Below are 22344 nucleotides of genomic sequence, written 5' to 3'. Positions count from 1 at the left end.
ATGTAAGAACAAAATCTTCCATAACACAATTTTCCTCTTCAGGGGAAGAAGTGGAACTTAAAGTTGTCTTAATTTAAGAAAAAAATTGCACCCTTTGTAAAATTCTTTACTGTATTGAATTGAAAAAATTCCCAGTATTCTTAGGGCAAGACTTTGTTGTTAAATTAATTTCAATTAACTGTTCAATAATTACCAGAATTAAAATAGTTTAATATTTTTACTCTTGCGAATATTCCAATTTTAAACATGTAACTGTCCTGAAAAAGCAAATGGCCAATATGTTAAGTAAAGTTGTTATAAATGTTATGTTTGTAACTTTATACTACTTCCTGGTTGCTACCCTGAGACTCGTCACTAATCAGTCAAGTTGTTTAACATGCAACCAGTACAATTATAACTCCTAATTAAGGCAAAGAGTGTAATTTTCCAATTTTAAAAACTTCTTTGTGCGGTGCTTCCTTAGATTTGTCAAGATTCAAATTATTACTCTGGTGGCAGAGAGTAATGCAATATGACTTTAAATTTGTAATGCTAAAAGCTTGAAAGATCTTTCAGGGAATTCTGGACAGCGAATTGTAATTTTGCCAATAAATAAGGCTTTAATCTTTCATTTGTGGAGGATTACAGGATGACTTGGATGTTCTAAATCTATGTCATTCTTTATTTAATTTTTTTTATATGAAAGGAACTACTCTAAATTGAAAGAAGGAAGATCTGCTACTTAGGGATCTCATTTACAATAAAACTGGTGATCTTTTTAAAGAAATTGTAAATTATTTTAATGGGAAAAGTAATTTTCTTTGGTCTCACGTGAAACTATTCTGTAGACTACTTATTTTTGTAGGGAAATAGTAATAAGTCTTAGATAAACGAAGTCTAAATTTAGTGAGATTTTGTAAAAAGCTAGTTGCCTTAAGATAAACCTGTATCAAAGGACTTTCAGTTTGAGACTTGCAAAGGGAAAAGAAAATGTAACAATAATTAGCCAATTGTGGAAACATTTGATGAAATCTGAAGGTTGTATAGAGGTTGGAGCTCTCATGATAAATTGTATTTCACTGTACATTCGATCTCTCAGAAATCTTTTAGTACATGCCTTTTGGGAGACTAAATTTTACAGAAGCCAAAATTTAGGGTTCCTATGTTCAGCCTTTTATTTTTTTCTAGTTTTTTTGAAAAGGCTTGGGAACTAAGGGGCACTCTAACATGAAACATAGACAAGTTTACTTCAATTTAGCTTGAACTGATATGGGATGAGCAAGTGAGGAAGCATACACTGGATTTCCCTCTTTTTATTCCTTTCAAAATCCAAGCATCCATGAATATACCTGGCACTGCACCTGCTGTGATCAACTGAACTGAGCAGAAGGGTGTATATATATCAATTTTTTCTTAATGGCTTTTATTTTAGCTTGGAGCTTTCGTTCAGCTAAGATTTCTACAGAGCAGAACATCTTATTTTAGAAGTTTCTTATTACTGTCTCGGATCCACTACAGTTGCCTTAGGTTTATTTTGGGTTTGTGTAAACCTTTAGATTTTTTCTGTCACCAACTCTAGCTATGATATCTAAAACTCCTATCTCCTAGTTTGCACTAGGTTTTCAGCACTGATTTTGTATTTCCATTGTGTAGATTGTGGAGAATGATTTTCCCTCCACTGCATCCTTGTAGTTACTGCTCAGACTGCATCTCTTCCAAGTGAGATGGAAGGGGAGGGTATGCTTATCACAACAGATGGGTTGCACAGGTGGACTATAGATTTTAGACATTGTGTTCCATTTAATTTTTGCTTTCATTGAAAGACCACTTCCAGCTGAACCCTCTCAAACTCCTTGGGAGGAGGGTGTTAAGGTGTGTGATCTGCCTTTTGTTCAAAGCATGGATGCCCTAGCACTTCGTGAGTGTGTTTCACCTGCCCAGATGGTACCCCACTGATTAGTGTTTAGGATCACAGCAAAACTCAGAAACTTGGGTGAACTGAAAGTTGAAAAGTACAGCATGATGCTATCAAAACACGTTGAATATTAGTGAAGCAGTTTCACATAACTTCCAAGAGATTGCATATTATTCAGCATCAGTTTGGCTATATGTACCTACATACAAAGTATGCATTGTAAAAATACTGAATTATGCTGAAAAAATTAATTTCTGAAAGGAAGCAGTGATGGATTTCCTAACATGTAGAAGGCATTTTTGAATTTTTCTTTTATTGGAATTAGGGGGATTTTTCTTGTCATTACATTTTTTATTTTTGGTAATATAGTTCATTTGTCTCAATATACTGCCAGAGCAACGTAGGAGCAACCACTTACAAATAGTATTTAAGCAGTAAGTCTGCGAGAAAATAATCCTTGTAGTTAACTTTCTGCAAGTTTTTAAAATTTTTAACTGTTTTTGCCTTTTTTCAGTGTAAGTCTGTTTTTACCTAAAGCAGAGATTGAAGCAACCATATTTTTATCTTTTAAATATTAATTTTTAAGTTGAGACTAAATTAATCTCTTTTAGTTGAGGAGTTTTGCACTTTAAGGCAATCACAAGAAGTATTTGACCTTTCAGTAGTGGTTCACTTGCTGAATCCTGTGCTGTTGATTTAGTATGGAAATCAGATTCGTGTTACTCAAAAGCTGTAGAGTATTTCTCCTTAAAAACAGTGTGTTATGCCATAAACAATGACAGATATTCTACCCTTCTTCATCTTTTTAGTCAGATTTAGACATCTGTTTCCTACTTATGCATGTAGAATTTGAATTAGGATAGGAGCACTATCCAGAGCTAGTGCATATGTTGGCTGTAAGAAATGTCATAGAAAAACTTCACATAATTACTGTTTTATTTGTTTCTCTTTGCTGTTTTTCTTTTTTCTCTGTATGTTTTTCTTAGTGTTAAAAACTTTATAGAAAAAAAAGATCATGAATCAATCACTTCTACTTCTACTACGTAGTTGATTTAGTCATTCATGTTGTTATGCATTTTTAATAAAACACTGATAGCTTAATATTTAAATTTGCCTAATTATTTTGATTGTAGTTGTATATTTTTTTAATCTTTCAGTATAGAAAGTATTTATAGAGCTCCTAAAAATTCTAGAGTCTGTGTCCATGTATCCTCATAAGATGGAGGAAAAAAAATGGAGTCAGAAGTGGTTTTGACATTTCTATCTCCTATGTGTAGCAAGATGCCAGTGCATGTTAATGCTTTACTGTATTAGAACTATGCTTGGATTAAATTGCAATGCATTAATGAAAATACTATATGTAAGAAAATGTCCATGTAATTCCCAATAGTCTGTACCAAATGCCAGTTTAACCATGTTTGGTGTTTTTTTATAAACATGCTACATATTGTCTAGTTTTATTTGTTTTTTTCATCAGATTTTCACATAGAAGAGGCTGTGGAGTGGCCTGGGTTAGACCTCAAACTAGGCCAAGTTTCTGGGTTGGCTCTGGACCCTGAAAATAACCTTGTTATCTTCCACAGAGGTGATCACGTTTGGGATGAAAAGTAAGTAGAGACTCTTGATGAATGGCAAGTTAGAAGGTCAAACTGGTGTGTGCTGTTTGTAGACCTTCTCAAGGAAAGACAGTTCTTTTTCCATTTAAAATTCAGTTCTTTGGCTGAAAGTGCCTTTCAGAGACTCAGAATGGAATTGGCGACTGACAATTCAAGATGATGGGATTCCTATCTGAAGGCAGTAAGAATGTGACTCCAGAGGAAAAGAACATAGTACATTAGGTCCTTCCTTAAACTGTATGACCATGTTAATATGATATTCACAAAGATTAATCATCCCTACTTCTCCACGGGTTTTAACAGGAATAATTAGTTTGGGTGAGTGATGTTTTAGTATGGTGTACTGCTATTAGCACTTGGGTTTAAGACAAGCACAGCTAGCTCCAGTGTATCCTCATTCTTCTTTTGGTTTATGTACACTGAACAAAATTGGATTCTTAGAAGATACTCTCTCAAATCAGACTTTGTTCTACTCATTTGATAAAATTTGCTACATTTAGCATCACTCGAACAAAAAAAAATGTCCAGACTTTAAAATTGCTGTTTTTCTAGTGTTTGTAAAGTAATATACTCAAAGGTTTATTATTTTAAGAACAGACCATTCTGAATGAAGAATACTGTCCTTATTTGTAAAGTGTCCTTATGTCTCTGACCTTTAAAATTTTATAGGTGTTTATATGAACACGTTTGAAAAACTTTCATGAAATTGTAACAGGATACTGGAAGGAATTACTATTAGCCTGTAACATAATATTATGGAGTACCCTTTTTAAATGTGAGGTTTTATCTTCTCTCTAAGCATCTGTTCTCCGTATACATAACTAAAAGGCTAATTGGTAAGGAGTTTTTTTCAAATCCCAATGAATTCATTTTAAGGTAACATAGTTTCTAAAAAATGGAAAGGCAGCATTCTCAATGTTATAACAAGAAATGGTGCTTAGAATAGTGTTTTATGAAAGTAAGTAAGTTATTTGGGTTTTCAGCTAAATAACATAATGCAGCAGGTAAGGCAATAATTTACTTCTCATACATTTTTCTCATACATCAGTGATCTCTCCAGCTCAAGTAGACATAAATATAGACTATAAAATTTGAAAGGAAAATGCATTATGCAACTTGTATTACTCAGGCTTTAAGTATTCCATTAAAGCTGATACTGAATTCAGTTTTTTTGTCCTCCTATGCATGAAAGTGAGTGCTGTTCTTTGTGTTGTTGAAGAAAGAATTGAAAAAATATTTGAAAATAGAATGGTACTTGTATTTTTGAGTGTCTGGCAATTGAGGAATAGCAACAATCCAGAGCACAAAACTTGAGTTGTGGTTGCAGAAGATGATCAGAATTGTGGTCTGTAGTCTGGAAATCCACATCCCTACCAGCTGTGCTCAGTAGCACTACATGTTCACTTAACTCAGCTTTGTCCTCAGCAGTCACTGTAAGATGTGAGATAAGCTGCTGTTTTGAGCCGCCTGTAGAGGTGACTAAACATTAAATTCTAACTCATGAGAGGTTTTTTTCACAAGTTTTAGGGGTTTTTATTTCTTTTTGTGAAGCACAGTTAATCAGTTGGTAGGGGCCCTTAAGTCAGCTAGACTAAAACCACTGTTCCGTACAGAATATGGTGACTTTAAAATGTATTGGGAAAACACGTTGGTGGTTAAGCTGTTGTTCCATATCTTGTGGCACAGAGAAGAGGTACACAAAATGTGCTCACCCAGTCAGCCTTCCCTTTTTGTCTTTGGGTATGTCGTGGACATAAGAAATCGTTTTGGGTCCCTTTCATGGCTTGTGCTGAAAAAGGAAGGACTAATGGGTGTTCTCATTTTTCAAGAAAAGATTAGTATTTGAAAGGTGTTTATCATGACAGTCATATGGGGAAGGCATAAGAAGTTATGAGGCTTTTAAGTCAACGTTTATCATTAGCTGAAAATACAGTTAATTGAGTATAATATTCCTTGCCAAATGATAAATGTGATAAATCAATAGCCTGAAAGCCCAGAATTTATTTTCTGTTTCAATGCTTCACCTGCGTAGTATAGAAGCAAATAAAACAAAAATTATCTGTGCTGTTAGGCTATGCACAAATGTTTCCAAGGCATTATTAACATCTGCCACAAAAGGTAGATCCTTGTTTCACTAAATATAGCTGGTTGAATGTGCTGTTGTACATTCAAGGTAACTTCTGTCTGCTTTAGAAAAGCAGTTATGCAGTGACAAGCCCTGTAATATAGTAGCAGCTTTGCAGTGGCGGTAGCATTCCTACTGCTCCTGATTTAAAAAAAAAAAAAGTCATCTTAAATAAGTCAAATTCTTCTACCACATTGTCTCCTCACTTTTTTTTTTGGAACAGTCCTTGCTATATGCAGCATGTGCTGGGCAGAATGAAACAAACCAGAACTATTCAGGTGTCTAAGCAATGAATCAGTTGGAAGTTATTTTGCATTTTATGATGAAAAATATATCCTCTTCATGGAATTTATAAAGAATATATTAAAGAATATGGGCTACATTCTTGTTACTGCATTCTTAACAAGATAGACAGGTAAATTCAAGCTGAGCACAGTACCACAATGGTAATGGATATTGATCAAGAATAGAGCTCAGGGTTATGCTTTCAGGTTTTATGAAGTCAGGTGGTCTGTCTAAATTTAATAGGTAGCCCACCAGAAGGATGGTAAATTTAGCAATAATTTGTTTGTATTAGTATGAAATGGCCAGCTGAGAAGTAGAAACATAACTGTGGGATTACATTGAGGTTTGAAATTGGAAATAGTGAAATATGCAGCAGATTTTACTTGTCCTTCAATATCAAAGTTCAGAACCTATTAGAAAACCATGATGCAGAGCAATATGACATATAATAGTAAGGTGTTCAGTTATTCTGGTCTTGATCTTGGTTTTGATCTTGCTCCTTTTAAGCTAGAAGTAGTCAGCATTGTTTGTGTTCTTATTTGTCAGTTAAAACAAAGGAACATTGACTGCCTGGAAATTGGTCTCAAATGCTGGGAGGAAGAGTGACTGTGACTCTGTAGCATGCCAGTTGTCCTCCCTGTCAGACTTCCTTTCTAGGAGAAGATGCATGGAAGATCACTCCCAAAATCTCATTTCAGAGTTCACTAGGCTTTCTTTGCATAACATACCTTACAATCTCTTATTTACACTGAAAGCACTCAGTTCCCAGGAGAGCTGGGAATAGAAGTCTGGACAGCAGTGTTACTAAGAACTGAAATCATAACAAGGAAAGACAATAATTATTTTAAGTTGTCTAGATAGTCAGTTCTCCAGAGATACAACTGTGTTTTCTGGTTGTTTTTTTTTTTTTTTTACAATACCTGCCATCACTGATACTCTTTTCTGTGGTTGTCTGTGTAGATTAAAATAAGATTAGTTCAGTCTATGCAGTGTTGGTTCTCCAGTGTGGTCATTCATACCTACAGCAAGTCCTTACTAGTGTTGGACTCCTTTTAAAATAAAACTGTTTAAAACCGAGAGAACTTGTTATGGCAGATTACTGTCATTGATGGTAAAGAATAAAACAATTGTTGTCAAACAAGCAGGTACACACCAGTAGGCCATTGTGTGCCAGTACCGTTAATCCAATGTCTCCCTATAGCATGATGGCACCAGAGTGTTTAGGAGAAGTCAGTAGAGAGTTTTAGTAACTCACCTTGGGCTTAACCATTCATAGTAAAAACGGATTCTATCAGAAGTGATTTTTGCCAGAAATTAAATAGTTACAAATAGTTACAATAAGTAATGGCAATATCTAAATATTATTTTTTAATCATGGCCTATGCACAAGCTTAAACACATTGTGTCATAGATTTGTCTGGTTATATATGAAGCAAATATTGCTTTTCCACATTAAAAATTCTAGACATATAAATATTTAATGCTATGGAAATGTGAAGCTGCTAGAACTGTACAATATATCATTTTAATAGCTTTATTCATAGGCTTCTCTGTGACTACAAAGTATATTCTTGTTTACCATGTAGCATCAATCATAGCTGGATTTCTCTTGAGATTAACAAATGGATTTAAAAATACAAGGTGGGAGTGGGAAGTATGTCTTGTATTCATGCATTTGTCATCCACAGTCAAATACCATTTTCTAATATTTAGACTTAAATTTTGTTCAACATATTTTACACTCTGTTTACCTTCACTAAACGCTGAACGTATTTTTTAACAGGTTAGAGTAATAGCCAACTTCTCTGTAAGGGTACAGAAACTATATTTTTGGAAGTATGGTACTTTTGTGCCTAGTAAATGTCTTCTGGAAAGTTAATCCTGGTTCCTTATGTCTGAAATAGTGACATGCTTAAATGTTGTTTATTAATATTTTCCAGGTAGTGTTGTGGCGGTAGAAATACACATCATATCCTATAATCTTCTGTAAGCATACTCAGAGAAGGATAAGAACCATAAGACCTGAATCTTGTACTAGGAAGCTCTAACAAAATATTGAACTGTTTGAAAAGAGAAAAAGCAAAAAACACACAAACAGGTACACATTGCCTTAGATGGCACAAAGTATACCTGGTTTTACTGGCACTTATGCCTTGGTCATGAGTTATATTTTTTTTCTTAGGCTACATGGTTGGATTTTCCATTTCAGGTTTGCCACGGCAAAGAATCAGAGAGAAAAAAAAAGAGGAGTTTTAATTGTTGATTTTCTTAATTCTTGCTGTGTTGATTCAGTGCTCCTTTAGTTTGGAAGTCATAACCTCAGTAGGAAATGCAGACATACAATGCTATTAACTCTCGCAATCATACAGTGATGTAATAAGGCTTATATCTAAAGAAAAAACCAATCCAATAACCCCCCACTGGAATTGAACTACAAAACTCAACTTTCATAAGTTGTATGTATATTTTTCTAATGCTGGCTTTCTATTCCACTGTTTTTGTGTAGTTCTTTTGACAGCAAATTTGTTTATCAACAAAGAGGTCTTGGACCAATTGAACAGAACACGATTCTTGTGCTGAATCCAAGTAATGCAAAACTGCTCCATTCCACAGGCAAAAGTCTGTAAGTTTGGGTTTTTTTGCTTTTATTAATTGAACTAATATTTCTGTATATTTTACACCAAAGAGTTCCTAAACCCATTTTCATGTGGTTTATATTACATTGTACAATTATAGCCTCTGAGTTTATTTAAATAAATAAATAAATAAATAAATAAATAAATATAAAATAAACAACTAATAGAAATAATTTCCCACCTTTACCACCTCTTCTTTCTAGTAATTCATACAATTTAATCTACCAGCCAGATGAACAGAAAGCAGAGCTCATGAATATTGTACATTGTCCTCATATATGCCAAGGTAGCCTGAGTGAGATGCTAGAAATCAACTGAATTTCAAGCTGAGATGCTCTTGTCAAGAAAATTCTATCCTGTAAAGCTGTATTTTTCATTAAATATTAACTGTAGTTATTTTGTACAGCATTTTTTGATCTGTAGGTAAAAAGTGAAATCTTCTTATCTGTATAATTTTCTTCCATAAAAATGATTTTAACTTTGTTCTTCTATATTTGTTTCTTCTATATTTGCGCTTGCAGATTTTATTTACCACATGGTTTGAGTATAGATAAAAATGGTAACTACTGGGTCACGGATGTAGCCCTTCATCAGGTATGTATCTGAAACTTCAGTACTAGGACCTTAATATTTCACAAAAAAGTGTTTTTGTTTTCCTAGAGATTTAACATAAATTGCTTATCTAAGCCTGTTAAGAATAACGTTAGAATATGCCTGCAGAAATTCACCCCTGTGCACTTCATGGAATATAGTCCTGTTGAATAATTTGTTACATGGACATAGAATGTAGAAATCATAAAATCATAGAATGGCTTGGGTTGAAGGGACCTTAAAGTTCACCTCATTCCACCCACACCATCCAGTAGACAAGGTTGCTCAAAGCCCCGTCCAGCCTGTCCTTGAACACTTTCTGGGATGGGATATCCACAGCTTCTCTGGGCAGCCTGTTCCAGTGCCTCACCACCCTCACAGTAAAGAATTCCTTCATGATATCCAATCTAAATCTACTCTCTTTCATTTTAAAGCCATTCCCCCTTCTCCTGTCCCTATATGTCCTTGTGAAAAGTCCCTTTCCAGGTCTCTTTGAAGTATAGTGGAAGGAGCCCCTTTAAGTACTGGCAGGTGCTATAAAGTCTTCCCGAAGCTTTCTCTTCTCCAGGCTGAACAGCCCTAACTCAGCCTGTCCTTATACAAGAGGTGCTCCATCCCTCTGATCTTGTGGCTTCATCTGGACCTGCTCCAACAGATCTATGTGCTTTTTCTGTTGGGGCCCCAGAGCTGGATGCAGTGCTGCAGATGGCGTCTCACCACAGCAGAGTAGAGAGGGAGAATCCCCTCCCTTGACCTGCTGCCCACACTGCTTTGGATGCAGCCCAGGACATAGTTGCCTTTCTGGGCTGCAAGTGCACACTGCTAACTTATGTTGAGTTTCTGGCCAACCAACACCTTCTCTTCAGGGCTGCTCTCAACCCATTCTCTGCCCAGCCTGTATTTTTTGGCTGGGACTGCCCCAGCACAGGTGCAGGACATTGCTTTTGGTGTCATTGCACTTCACAAGGTTCACATGGGCCCCTCTCAAGCCTGTAAAGACCCCTCTGGGTTTTTCTGCTGCATCTTTTGCTTATTGATGTACTTAAAAGTAGAATGTGAAACTAGCTCATTTACTTTGTAATGACAGGAGAATTATATTTTAAGCAGAAATTTTCTAGAATCCACACTATTGACAAACTGGTAATATATATTATAGTCAATATATTAAGATTATGTGTGGTATATAAATTTACTTTACACACAGTGATAGATCTTTTTCCCTAGACAGTCATGCCTCTTAGATTTCCCCTACCATAACTGAAACCTCTTCTCTTTTCCTGTTGACTGAAAAAAAAAGGTTTTCAAACTGGGAACAGAAGGCAAAGAACCATTACTGACCTTGGGAGTGGCTTTGCAACCAGGAAGTGACAAAAATCATTTCTGTCAACCAACTGATGTGGCTGTGGATCCAATCACTGGCAGCATTTATGTCTCTGATGGCTACTGTAACAGCCGAATTATTCAGTTCTCTCCAGATGGACTGTACGTGATGCAGTGGGGAGAAGGTACAGTCAGAGCTCCTGACACTTTACCCATACTGCTGTTACCACGAACTCGTCATGAACCACAAGATTGCTGATGTTACTGTTAATTTTTTTAATGAATTTCTATTACTGAAATACCTTCCAGGCCTCACCTGAATTTCAGCCTTGTCATTGCATTCAGATTTTCTCTCAGCTCTTCATACAGCTACTTTTAGTAGTTATATATTTACTGAGATTAAGAAGTGGGGATTTTTTAGCTTGCTTTCAGTATGAGCACTGGCATGTCCTATTTTATCAAGAAAAAGGTCTGACTTTCAGAAAAGTAATTTTTTTCTTAAACATTTAATAAAATAATATAAGCCTTTATCATTTTTGCAAGATTTATGCCATGATTCCATCTATTTTAAGTTTTTTGAATAATTACATTTCTGCCTGACTCAGATTTATGTATCAGGCATTAAACTATGTTGAATATTATAGGGAAATAGCAAATTCATTAATTCAGGATTTACAAAGAAACTGCAGTAGGCTACCGTGATTTATCTACCTAAAACAGTAAAAGTGCTGGAGAAGAAAGCAAGCCGACCTTGGTCTTTTCCTGGTGCTATATTGCCTTATTTGTCATTCTGCTGTTTCTAAGGAAAACTGATCATTTCAGTGCATACTTTAACACAAACCTGGATCTTTTGTATTGCAGAGTCTTCTCTAGGCAGAGCCGGACCTGGACAGTTTCATATCCCCCACAGCTTAGCCTTGATCCCTGACTTCAGTCAGCTGTGCGTTGCAGACCGGGAAAATGGTCGAATTCAGTGCTTCAGATTAGAGACTGGGGAGTTCACAAGAGAGATCAAACACAAATCATTTGGAAGAGAGTTGTTTGCAGTTTCATATGTTCCAGGTAATCTTCCTGTTCTTCAGATTTCAAGTATTTCCTGTGCCAGGATGTCAGAGTGTTTCAGTGTTATTTCATGAAGAGTGCTGTCATGTTATCTTAGGGCAGATATTAATTCTCTTTCAAATTAGACCTGATGCAATGGAAAATTTGAGAACTACCTGTTTTCCTACTTGCAGATGGGGGAAGCTTGCATATAATCTCTGCTTCTGAGAAATGACTGATTAGACTCCCTAAATGTGATGTCAACAAGCAGATGATCTTGTTGGTTTCTGGTGACTGCACAGTCAATTAGTTAATAATAGCATATTATTACTAACAATAACATTTTAAAATATTCATTTCAAACTCCATTGAAGAGAAAAAAAATTAAAATGTTCCAAATTACCAGGAAAGGTTTTGGGTTTCATGAAACAGAAAAACTGAAAGCAAACAGTTTGAAAAAATTGTGGGTTTAATATCACAGTTTAGATTACAATTACTGTATTAAACTTTGAGATTAGATTTTAATACTGATTCTAAAAGTAATGTAAATGTTAAAACTGGATAAGGAATTTTGGCATGTCTGGCTCCTGATTCCTCAGATTTAATATCAGGGTTATCTCTTTTGCATCTGCCAAGAATGTAAAAAAATACTGTGCTAGAGGAGATACTTGATACCCCTGGCTCTATCTCTGATGGTGGGAGCAAAAGAGGCATTCTGAGGAGGATGCGTAAGCCTGGCTGCATTTTGTGGTCCATTCCTCTCCTACTCAGCATGCATCCACAAGCCCTTTATTTAGCAGTGTTAGGAGGTAGACTCTGACCTTGTCTTCATAGTATCTTTCTATAGAGCTATTGCCCATGAGTTTTCTTAGTCTCATTTTGAACTGACTTGTGCTGTCTGGCTCATTGGCCTCCTGTGGTTACAGGCTCCAGAAGTTCATTACCTACTTTATTTTTTTTTAATATGGAAAAGTGACCTACTTTCATTGAGTGCTTCTCAGTCCCGGTATTTGGGAGTTGAATAACAGTTCCACACTCACCAAAGCTGGTGCCTCTTCAACTTGACTTATCCTCTTCAAACCGAAGAACCCCATCCCACCTTGGTCCCTCCTCATAAGCCATTTAATTGCTTCAGCCCCTTGAGTATTGTAGTTGCCTTTCTCTTTTTGCATCTTCAGCTTCATTGGGACCTCCTTGAGATGCAGGATAACACTCAGTACTCAAGATGTGGGCATGCTGAGTTTTTGCATAGTGGCACAACTGTCCCTTCCATTCCTAATTCTCTTTCTCAGGATGCCAGACATTCTATTGAAATTTTGGCTGACACTGTACGTGGAGCCAGAGATTTGAGAAATGTTTCAGTAGTGGCTTGGAGATGTCTCTCCTGAGCTGTAGCTGCCAGTTCCAAGCTTAAACATCACATGTGCATGATTTAAATTACTTTTTTGCAAAATAATCACTTCATACTTGTCTTTGCTGAAGCTCTTCTGCCCCTTGTTTGACAACTCACTTATAAAAAGTCTTTCCAGACTTTCTCAGTATCATCAAGCTTTTGACTACTCTGCAGAACTCAGTATATTCCTCAGACTGGTTGATTTCATTGTTCATCCCATTTTTCTGGTCACTGATGAAGACTATTGAATAAAATTGTTTCTGACTGTGATCCCTACAAGATCACACTGTTCAGACTTCTCTGTCCTGAAGAATTATATGAGCTCTGCCTGTAAGCCATGTTCTTTGCTTCCTGTTCATTAATGGATCTTTCATTCAGCCCTGTGATAACTCACATTCATTAATAACCTCTGATGCATTACCTTGCCGAGTGTTTTCTGAAAACCTAAGTATGACTGCAGAATCTGCTTTAGCTCTATGCTTTTTCTCCCTGTTCAGAGCTGAGGCATAATCCTTAGAGAAGCTATACGAGCTTGTTTCTGACAGGCCACACTTGCCCACGTCTTACTCTTCTTTATGGATTCTACCATCTTACTGGAGATGGAAGCCAGAATTGTTAACATGTGTTAACAGGCACCCTTTTGAGTCCTTCTTGTAGGTGAGCATTAATTCAGCATTCTTTTAGTCTTCTGGAGGAATAGCTGTTTGCAGTGCTGGTTTACTTAACTTGTCCTAAGGTCTGTGATTTCCCATTTGGCATCCTTCTGAATTTGAGTAAATGCCATCTAAACCTGGTGAATTATTAACCTCCAACTTGTCTAATACCTTTTGCATATATCCTTCCAGCTGAGCTGGCTCCTCTGACCTCTTTGCTAGGAAAAAAAAATGAGTGTCGTAATCTTCCCAACATATTAAACAGAAAAAAATCTGCCGAAACCAGCTTCTTTGCCACAGGCCCCTAATCCCTGAGTCCACCTTTCACACCTTTTCCTCTTTTGGTCCCAGTGATTCCCAAGCTGACTTTCTACTCTTGATGCATTGAAAGAACTTCTGCCTATCAGATCAACCATCCTTAGCAAAGTATTCTTCAAATTATTTTTTAACACTTTCACATTCCTTGTACATTTAACCAATCTGTAAAATTTTACTTTGCTTATTCTTCTCGTTTGGACTAAATGTACATCTCTTAAATGGCAGACTTTCAAGTGTTATACCTCACTTGTCTTTCCTCTGGCAGTTTAGTTTCCTGTTGAGTTACTTTTCTGTCTCTTAGAGAGACTTTTTTTCATCTAAACTATTACAGTTCATCTTCACTGCAGTTTGCTGCATGTGGGTTCTAAGGCAAGTGTATGTTGTTGCAGGTGGTCTCCTCTTCGCAGTTAATGGAATGCCTTATCCTGGAGAGGCAGAACCAGTGCAAGGATTTGTGATGAACTTCTCTACTGGAGAAATAATTGATTTTTTCATTCCACTTAGAAAGGTAGAGTATTACACAGAGTGCCTGTTGCATATAGTTATATACATGAGAACGTTGGTAACATCCTACTTTTCAAACTTTCATAAGACTACTGCAGGAAATAAGGTGTTTTATAATAGAAGGTATTCAAATGGAATTCTTTATAATACTAATTTAATAAAGACAGTAAAGTTTTGGGTCTTAGTTTCTACATGTGGTATACATTTGAAAATTATATACCCTCAAGATGATCCTACAGATAATGCCTTCAGTCAGGATAAGCCTACTTAATTGCTTCCAGACAGTCTTAAAAGCTAATTTAAGAGAATAATGAAGGAATTGAAATACACATATATTTAGATGCTAGTAATTTGTCAAAAAATAGAGCATATTCCTAAGCAGTGTTAATATGCAACTATATGATTGCATCCCTTTTTTACAGAATACTAGTGTGGAAGTTAAGGCTAAATATCCTTCATACGATATTGTACATAAAAATTATGGTTTTTTTTTTAATCCCATTTTCATATATGCTCTTAGACTAAAGAATGAATGTTAATAATCCCACTCATGGATAACACGTACACTCTTTATTTGCAGTCCAGTTTTAAATTATATTACTGAGAGTTATTTTTTCTGAGTATATAGCAAATAGCTGTGTTGCATATAAACTCCAAGAAAAACTAAATATTTGGGCTTCAAACCAAGATTATTTTTGAAAATGTGTATGTCACAGGATAAAATTGAGTGCAATATTATGAATATTGCACTATTATTATATTATTAAAATAGAAATTTTTTTAGCATTAGTACATCAAATAATCTCCATGTCTTTATCCCCGGAGAAGGCAAACATTCAATACGAATGGAATCCCTCTCCTTTCACATATGTTAGGCCTCCACACCAGCACCTGCTGCATTTTCCAGTCCAAGAAAGGATGAATATGACCAGTCTCAAGTTCAGGGTTAAGGAGGCCTCATGAGCATGTAGACACTTATGGGTGACCTGTGACTGCTTGTCTTCACAGAGCTTTGAGATGCCACATGATATTGTTGCTTCAGAAGACAGAACAGTGTTTGTTGGAGATGTTCATGCCAGAGCCGTGTGGAAGTTTGCATCCACAGAAAGTATGTTCTTTTTGTTCTTAATGTCACAGCTTCACCTTTTGTATCTTCGGGTCAGTACCACTTACCTGGTGTCACTGGCCAAGAACCTAGTGGCTTAGTGACAGTGATTTAGTTACGCTACAAGCTCTTCTGGCAGAAGTTGTGTGCTGCTGCTCAGTTTTCATTAGAAGACCATCCTTCAGCATTGCTGAATGGTCTGACAAAGAAGAGTCCTGAACACATGGGTTTGTTTGTCACAGAAGGGATCAAAATGCATTTGCCCTATGCTAGATCTATCCCTTGTCATGTCGGTACCTGCTTAAACAAAGACATTTTGGTAATTTCAGTGTATCATTTGCTTAGAGTTCAACTGCTTCCTTTGAGATTATCATATAGAAAACTCCCAGGGGATGAAGTGAAGACACAAGTCAACTTAAAGTTTATATTCATTTCATTGGGAGTACTTATCATTAGAAAATTATTCTAGTATAATTTGAAGTCCTATTTCCACACAGAGGAAACATTTACCAGTGTTAATCTAGTAACCTCTAAGGCAAGCAGCCTGACTTCAGGGAGAGGGACCTGATTAGTCAGACATCAATTTAGTAGAATTCAGAGAGGGGTTGTATGTTTTACAGGAATAAAAATATAATCCACTGCTGCATTATATGGGATAAAAAATTTATGAGATAGATAAAGCCTTAGGCTTCAGGATGTTAGTCATCCAATATGAGTCTACTGCTATAAATGACTAAGCTAGTTATTCCGTATTTGTCTGTTTATAATTCATGGATTTTCCTTTGGGGCATCTGGTATCAACAGCACTTAATAACAGGAGACTGGACCAGATAAATTGTAATTCTGACTGGATGTTGTTTTTTCCACATCTAGTAAACAGAACAAGAACGCTCCTAGGCTTTTTTTCAGAGAAACATGAGAATAAAAAAATCTTGGAAGTATTAAGGTTTGATGAGAGAAGTCCTTGTATATAATTTTCTTTTTAGTTTTTGCTGCAGTATAAAACTGAGGTAGCTAAGAAACCTGAATTCAACCAGCCTTTAATCCATTGTGATTTTGATTATAATGAACAGTTTTATTTTTGTGGAAATCCCTGAACCTTTAGACATACCCATAAAATGTCTCTGTGGTGCATGAGTTGATTATTGCAAGCACCTTTCATGAATCAAGGTCTTTCTTTTTTTCTCATGGCTTGTGAGCTATTGAATGGTTTATATTGACTCTCCTTGGTGCTGATGGGATTGTTTACTGTAGGATTGTGCTGTACCTTTGAGAAAGCTAGCAGAAAAATGTCACTGACTGTCCTTCTGAAATGTCAGTTGTCCTGAAGAATGATTTTGTTTTACAGAAGTGGAACATCGGTCAGTTAAAAAGGCTGGTATTGAGGTACAGGAAATAAAAGGTTAGTCTGATTCATAATGAAATGAAGGAATGAGTGTGTTCGCAGAGACTAGGGCTGCTTCTGCCAAGTTGGAGGGGAAAAATACTAACTGTTTGACTGTTTCGTTTTCATGAGTTGGCATAGGAGTCTCTGGAAAGCAGCTTGTGACAGTGTTACCTGGTAGCTGCCATTTTACAGCCAATCTAAACATTTCATTTTCGGTGATGACAAGTGCTTCACAGATACTAAGATAAAAATTTAACTGGTGGATTAATTCCATACCACCATCTGGTATGGTCCAGATTGGTATCTATGGAAACTCCCTTAGATGCAGAAATAGCTCTGAAATATAACCGTGATAGTTACTCCCCATCACCCTCCCCCCTGCTCCACAACCCTTAACCACCAAAAAAGGGTTATTTGAAGTGACAATTGGTTTATCTTTTTGTATAGTCTTTCAGTACATAGCCTTGCCAGTCACACCATATGTCAAGAAATACCATTTTTTCTATTTAGATTTGTTACCATAGATTTACTATTCTTTTTTCTTAATTTATCTGCATGAAAACTAAGAAAAAGAAAAAAAACAAAGAAGAAAAATGAAAAGAAAACCATGTAGAAACTATATAAGGAGATAAAGAAATACAAAAGTAAAATAGCAATTCACGTAGATGAAAAGTAATTTCAGCCATTTGTATTCTGTTACATAGGTCTTTTATGTTGAAAGGGAAATGTTCATTTGCCTTTCAGAAAAGCAGTACCAGGCTATGGTAGTATTTATAAAAGCTTTTATAAAATGTTCATATGTTCTTAACTGGTTTTCTTTGGTTAAATTCAGAGCTTGTGTAGTTTGCTTTAGCCATGTATATGCAGACAGAGGAAGGTACCAAAATATCCCAATTGCCAATTGAAAGCATATAGAATAAATCATAGAATCATAGAATCATAGAATCAGCTGGGTTGGAAGGGACCTCCGAGATCATCAAGTCCAACCCTTGATCCAACAGCGCTGCAGTTACTAGACCATGGCACTAAGTGCCACATCCAGTCTCTTTTTAAAAATCTCCAGGGACGGAGAATCCACCACTTCCCTGGGCAGCCCATTCCAATGTCTGACCACCCTCTCTGTAAAGAAATTATTTCTAATATCTAACCTAAACCTCCCCTGGCACAACTTGAGACCATGCCCTCTTGTCTTGCTGATAGTTGCCTGGGAAAGTAGAATCAGGAAGGCTAACATTATGAAACAATGAAATCTTTACTGCCAAAACTGTTAATCTTCTATTTTATCTCTGTTGGTACATGAGCCCACCTGAAGCACTCAAGAGGGAAGTGCTGGCATTACAGTACGCTGTATATGCAGGGATATATTAATGCTTTTTTGGCCTTCTTTAGCTGACCCTTCTAATGTCACAGATTAAAAATACAATATTATCACCAGGGTGAGAAAAAGGTTTTAAGTAACAATCTCTAAAACTGATTAGAGTAGGTAGACTGAAATTAACATCTTTCAACTCCACTGGAATAAAAGAGCCAATGGACTTTGTGGCAGCCTCTGCTTAATAAATGGGCAGGCGTGGCCTGCACTCTCACAGCATCCTGGTTGACAGACTGTCACTAATGCTTGTACTGCTGGGGGGGGAAATATGGGAAATGGGGGAAAATATGTGGAGAACCATAGATTTGCCCAAGATGGTGGAGGAAAATTTTCCTTGGCTATAACTACTACTTAAACAGACAGTGTGTTTCCACTGTATCATTGTTATCCTGGTACTTGTAATAACAGTGATATTGTTATAGTTGTATTGATGTTGAGAGTAAATTGAAGTTTTTGCTATTCTTTCAAAATAGAACTTCATTTTAATTTTGATACAGAATCAAAACAGATTTGATTCAGAGTGTGTTTGTGATGCAGCTGCTTGTTAAGACACGCTGTTCAGTCCAACATCAAAATAGTTTTACTCGCTAAAAGTTATCACAAAGCCATGTGATACACACATAAAACAGCATAAAGGTTTTTTCTGAAATAGTTTTTCTCCTTGTAGGTGGAGAGTTAACAAATTAGTCAGGAATGACTGGATGCAGTGTTCAAGAGCTCTCCAGATTTACAGAACCAAAGTTCTTTCATGAGATGTAACAGTAGTGAAAATTTAACCCTTTGTCACAGTTTTATTAAAAGAACTTTAAACTTTTCCGTTCTGCATATACTAGCTTTCCATATTTTTTATGGAAGTGTTATTATCAAAAGGAGATACTTAACTGATACTACACCACACACCTATTTCAAAAGTAGATCTTTGGAGGAATTTCTTGTATTTTAAATGATGGATGCTTTTTAAGACAAAACTGTCTCTGACACCTCTCCTTTCCCCACTTGAAAAGAGGGGAGGGAATCTTTGCTAATGAGAGGTATCATTCAGATTCTCCCTGCCTTATATTTGGGATAACAAGAGCAAGGGCCAAAAATGTCTCTGTAAGGGTTTATCTTTTGTTTCCTTGTTACTCAACACTTACTCAACTAGCTTGATCTTTCCTAGAATGCCTTATTTTGTGTAGCTTGATGCATATGGGTTACATACAGAAATTGCTTTCTTTTTAAAGAATCAGAAGCAGTTGCAGAAGTGAGATTGAAAAACAAGCCAGAATCAACACACTCTCTAAAGGATGCGGATAAACAACCCTTGGTCCAACAGGCCAGCAGCACTGGAGTTTCCTTTGTCCTTATTACAACTCTTCTAATTATCCCTATTGTTGTCCTGCTGGCAATTTTAATATTTATTCGGTGGAGGAAGACAACTGTCTATGGAGGTAACTGTGAGTAACTGTTTTAGAGAATAGGCTTTTATTATTCCAGTTCAAAACATTTGCTGAACACTGAGGGATGACGGTGTGAAGAGAGAATCTTACTGTCCCTTTGCCCTCCTAAACAGCTGCAGTGGTGTTGCACGTGAACTAAGAATCATGTGCACACAACACCTGCATTCCCCTGTGCCTTTAGTAGTGCATCTCAAGCCACTACTTCTTCAGAACATATATCAAAATCTATAATTGGTGTCAAGCCAAAAATTGTTATCTCAGAAACACCTAAGAGCATGTATTCCTGTTATATTGTCTAGAATACATAAATATTAATACCTGAGCATAGTTTGATTTTCTAGTGTGGGATCTTGAAATTGCTGAGAACAAAAGACTCTGTGGGTATTACAGAGGTATAAGCAAAATGCAAACAGATAACATTTACAAGAGATTATATATTATTGTTCACTACTACCTAGTGCACTTTGTAAGTCAGACATGTTTCCATAGTGCACTTTCATCCATTGCTCCCACAGCTTTAATTGGTACTTATAAGCAGTGTAAATTTGTTCTTAATTCATACTGTAAAATAACATTATTTTTCATAAATTGGTAAATTCCAATAGAAGTTTTATCACTACGCTTCTTATTTTGTATCACAAAATTGTTTTATCAAGACAGTCTCATCCAGAGAAGAAAATGTACATGGAAGAGACAAATAACACGGTTCTGCCGCTGGTCAGGACCTACTGTGACAGAGTAGGCAATTCGGCAATAATTCAGCAATCTAACAAGGCTGTGCAACTGAATTTCATGTATTTTATTTGAAAATTTCAGCGTGCAGCTTCCTGACTCTTTGTATTCAAAGATGTTTAGTATATCAGTTGTGCTAAATAGCATATCAAATATGCTAACACTCTAGACTACTGCAATACTGCCACTACTGGCTTCTCAGAGTTGTTGATTGATTTATTTGAATGTCTGTGCTTTGTATCAGAAAATAATTATTTAATCATAGTATGTTGGGGAGTTCAGCTTATTTTTTAAATTTACCTTATTTTTCAGCTGATGAGGAACACAAACTTGATTCAAGTTCAGGCAGAATTTTAGGCAGACTCAGAGGTAAGTCTCATCACTGAAGATCTTTTAAAATGCAGTAACTGGAGGCTATTTTCTGTATTCATGTTGAATAACAGATTTGGTGGAACTTTCTCAGAGGAAGGATTGTGGGCAAAGGTCAGGTGTGTTTTGGAAATGTCTTTTACAACACCTTTAATCTGTCATTATCTGCCTACCAAAGAAGATGTGTCACTAGCAGTGGGAAGGAGGTGGCTATAATAATAAGTAGTCATGGATCTGGTGAATTACATTAAGCATTTTGAGACTATGGGCAAACAAGTAGGAACACCTGTAGTCTCTGTAAAGACTTAATGAAACAATGGATGCGGAAAAAAATAGTTTGAAACTTCTACTTCAAATATGAATTTCCTTCTTCTGTCATGATATCTATACTTAGTGTTTGTGGATCACGTGCTGATCTTTAAAAACAGTTTCTGGAAGGCCACCACTATACTGTTAAATTAGTAGATAGATTTTGATTCCCCTCCTACAAACCTTGCAATAAAGCCTTTCCTTTCCACAGGGAAAGGTGGTGGTGGCATTAACCTTGGGAACTTCTTTGCAAGTCACAAAGGCTACAGCCGAAAAGGGTTTGACCGACTGAGCACAGAGGGGAGTGATCAAGAGAAAGATGAAGATGATGGCACAGATTCTGAGGAAGAGTGTTCAGCATCTCCACTCCCACCAGCACCTTCATCATCCTGAAACCAGCCTTTGAGTTCTCCCATTATACAATCAACCCAGAATGTCGGATTCCTTTTCCCTTAAGCACGTTTAAGATTTTGTGTATTTAATTGTAAACTGTTCTAGTCTCTGTGGGGCTGTACACTGGTTCCTTTAAGTTTTGTTTGGTTTGGTTACGTTTTTTAAGTGGAGCAGTGTATGGAAGTTCCATATCAGTGCCGTTGGTTTTTATGTGAACATCTTAATAAAGCAAAGTCTTCTAATTACAGGACTGATTTAAAGCAGTAGTATTTTATCATCAAATATGGGGATCTTGTAAATAAGTCTTACTATCTGCTTCATCAAAATAGTTTTCCCGTAATTATTCAGTTGCCAATTTCTGTTTTGTGCCTTTCCTCTTCAACGTCCTTAACCTGTTGCAGTACAGAGAAAATACAGTGCCACAAGAAAATGAAGCTGCTAAGTCTTCTTCTATTTTTTTAAAATCACTAACATTATATTGCATTGAAGGAAAGAAAAAAGTCTCTATTTAATTTTTTTCTTCTTCCTAACTTGATGTGTTTCTGGAATGTCTTATTTTTAGATTGTATCACTGTCAGAACACTATTTTGAGAAGCTGAATGTAATTTGTGTAATAAAGTATTCGCAGAGCATTAGCTGTCGGAGTGTATATTGGAATTTTTGCTTACTTTTTTTTTTGTATCCAACTTTTGTAAAAGTTACACAGGCCACTTAATAGAGTAAAAATTTTAATGTGTTCTACCAGCAGAGAAAAAAAATGCTATTTTGTATGGAAGCTGAAGAAATATTTTGCTATGTCACAGGGGGATTTTTTTGTTTTGTTTTTTGGGTTTTTTTCTTAAGACTAATAATCAACATACAT

At 36.2% G+C, this 22344-nt stretch overlaps 1 protein-coding gene across 9 annotated transcripts in view; it reads left to right on the top strand.

Annotated features, from left to right (window-relative positions):
• Window positions 1–22117, top strand: part of PAM (peptidylglycine alpha-amidating monooxygenase) — a 123372-nt gene extending 101255 nt beyond the window's left edge. For 2 of the 9 annotated variants that reach the window (XM_064641769.1, XM_064641763.1), the window contains exons 16-26: window positions 3372–3501; window positions 8427–8543; window positions 9078–9150; window positions 10445–10652; window positions 11329–11529; window positions 14262–14380; window positions 15385–15484; window positions 16830–16883; window positions 19464–19670; window positions 20724–20780; window positions 21301–22117. In XM_064641769.1, coding sequence (XP_064497839.1) covers window positions 3372–3501; window positions 8427–8543; window positions 9078–9150; window positions 10445–10652; window positions 11329–11529; window positions 14262–14380; window positions 15385–15484; window positions 16830–16883; window positions 19464–19670; window positions 20724–20780; window positions 21301–21482 — 1448 coding nt within the window. In that variant the 3' untranslated portion in view covers window positions 21483–22117. Of the gene's footprint in view, window positions 1–3371; window positions 3502–8426; window positions 8544–9077; window positions 9151–10444; window positions 10653–11328; window positions 11530–14261; window positions 14381–15384; window positions 15485–16829; window positions 16884–19463; window positions 19677–20723; window positions 20781–21300 lie in introns of all 9 variants that reach the window. The other 7 variants (XM_064641768.1, XM_064641762.1, XM_064641772.1 and 4 more) reach the window with 5 other exon arrangements.
• The last annotated feature ends 227 nt before the right edge of the window (window positions 22118–22344 follow it).

The sequence above is a fragment of the Pseudopipra pipra genome, chromosome Z, assembly GCF_036250125.1.
Source record: "Pseudopipra pipra isolate bDixPip1 chromosome Z, bDixPip1.hap1, whole genome shotgun sequence".
NCBI classification, from domain to species: domain Eukaryota; kingdom Metazoa; phylum Chordata; class Aves; order Passeriformes; family Pipridae; genus Pseudopipra; species Pseudopipra pipra.
The sequence above is the reverse complement of the archived record's forward strand: the minus strand, read 5'-3'. Positions and strand labels throughout refer to the sequence as shown.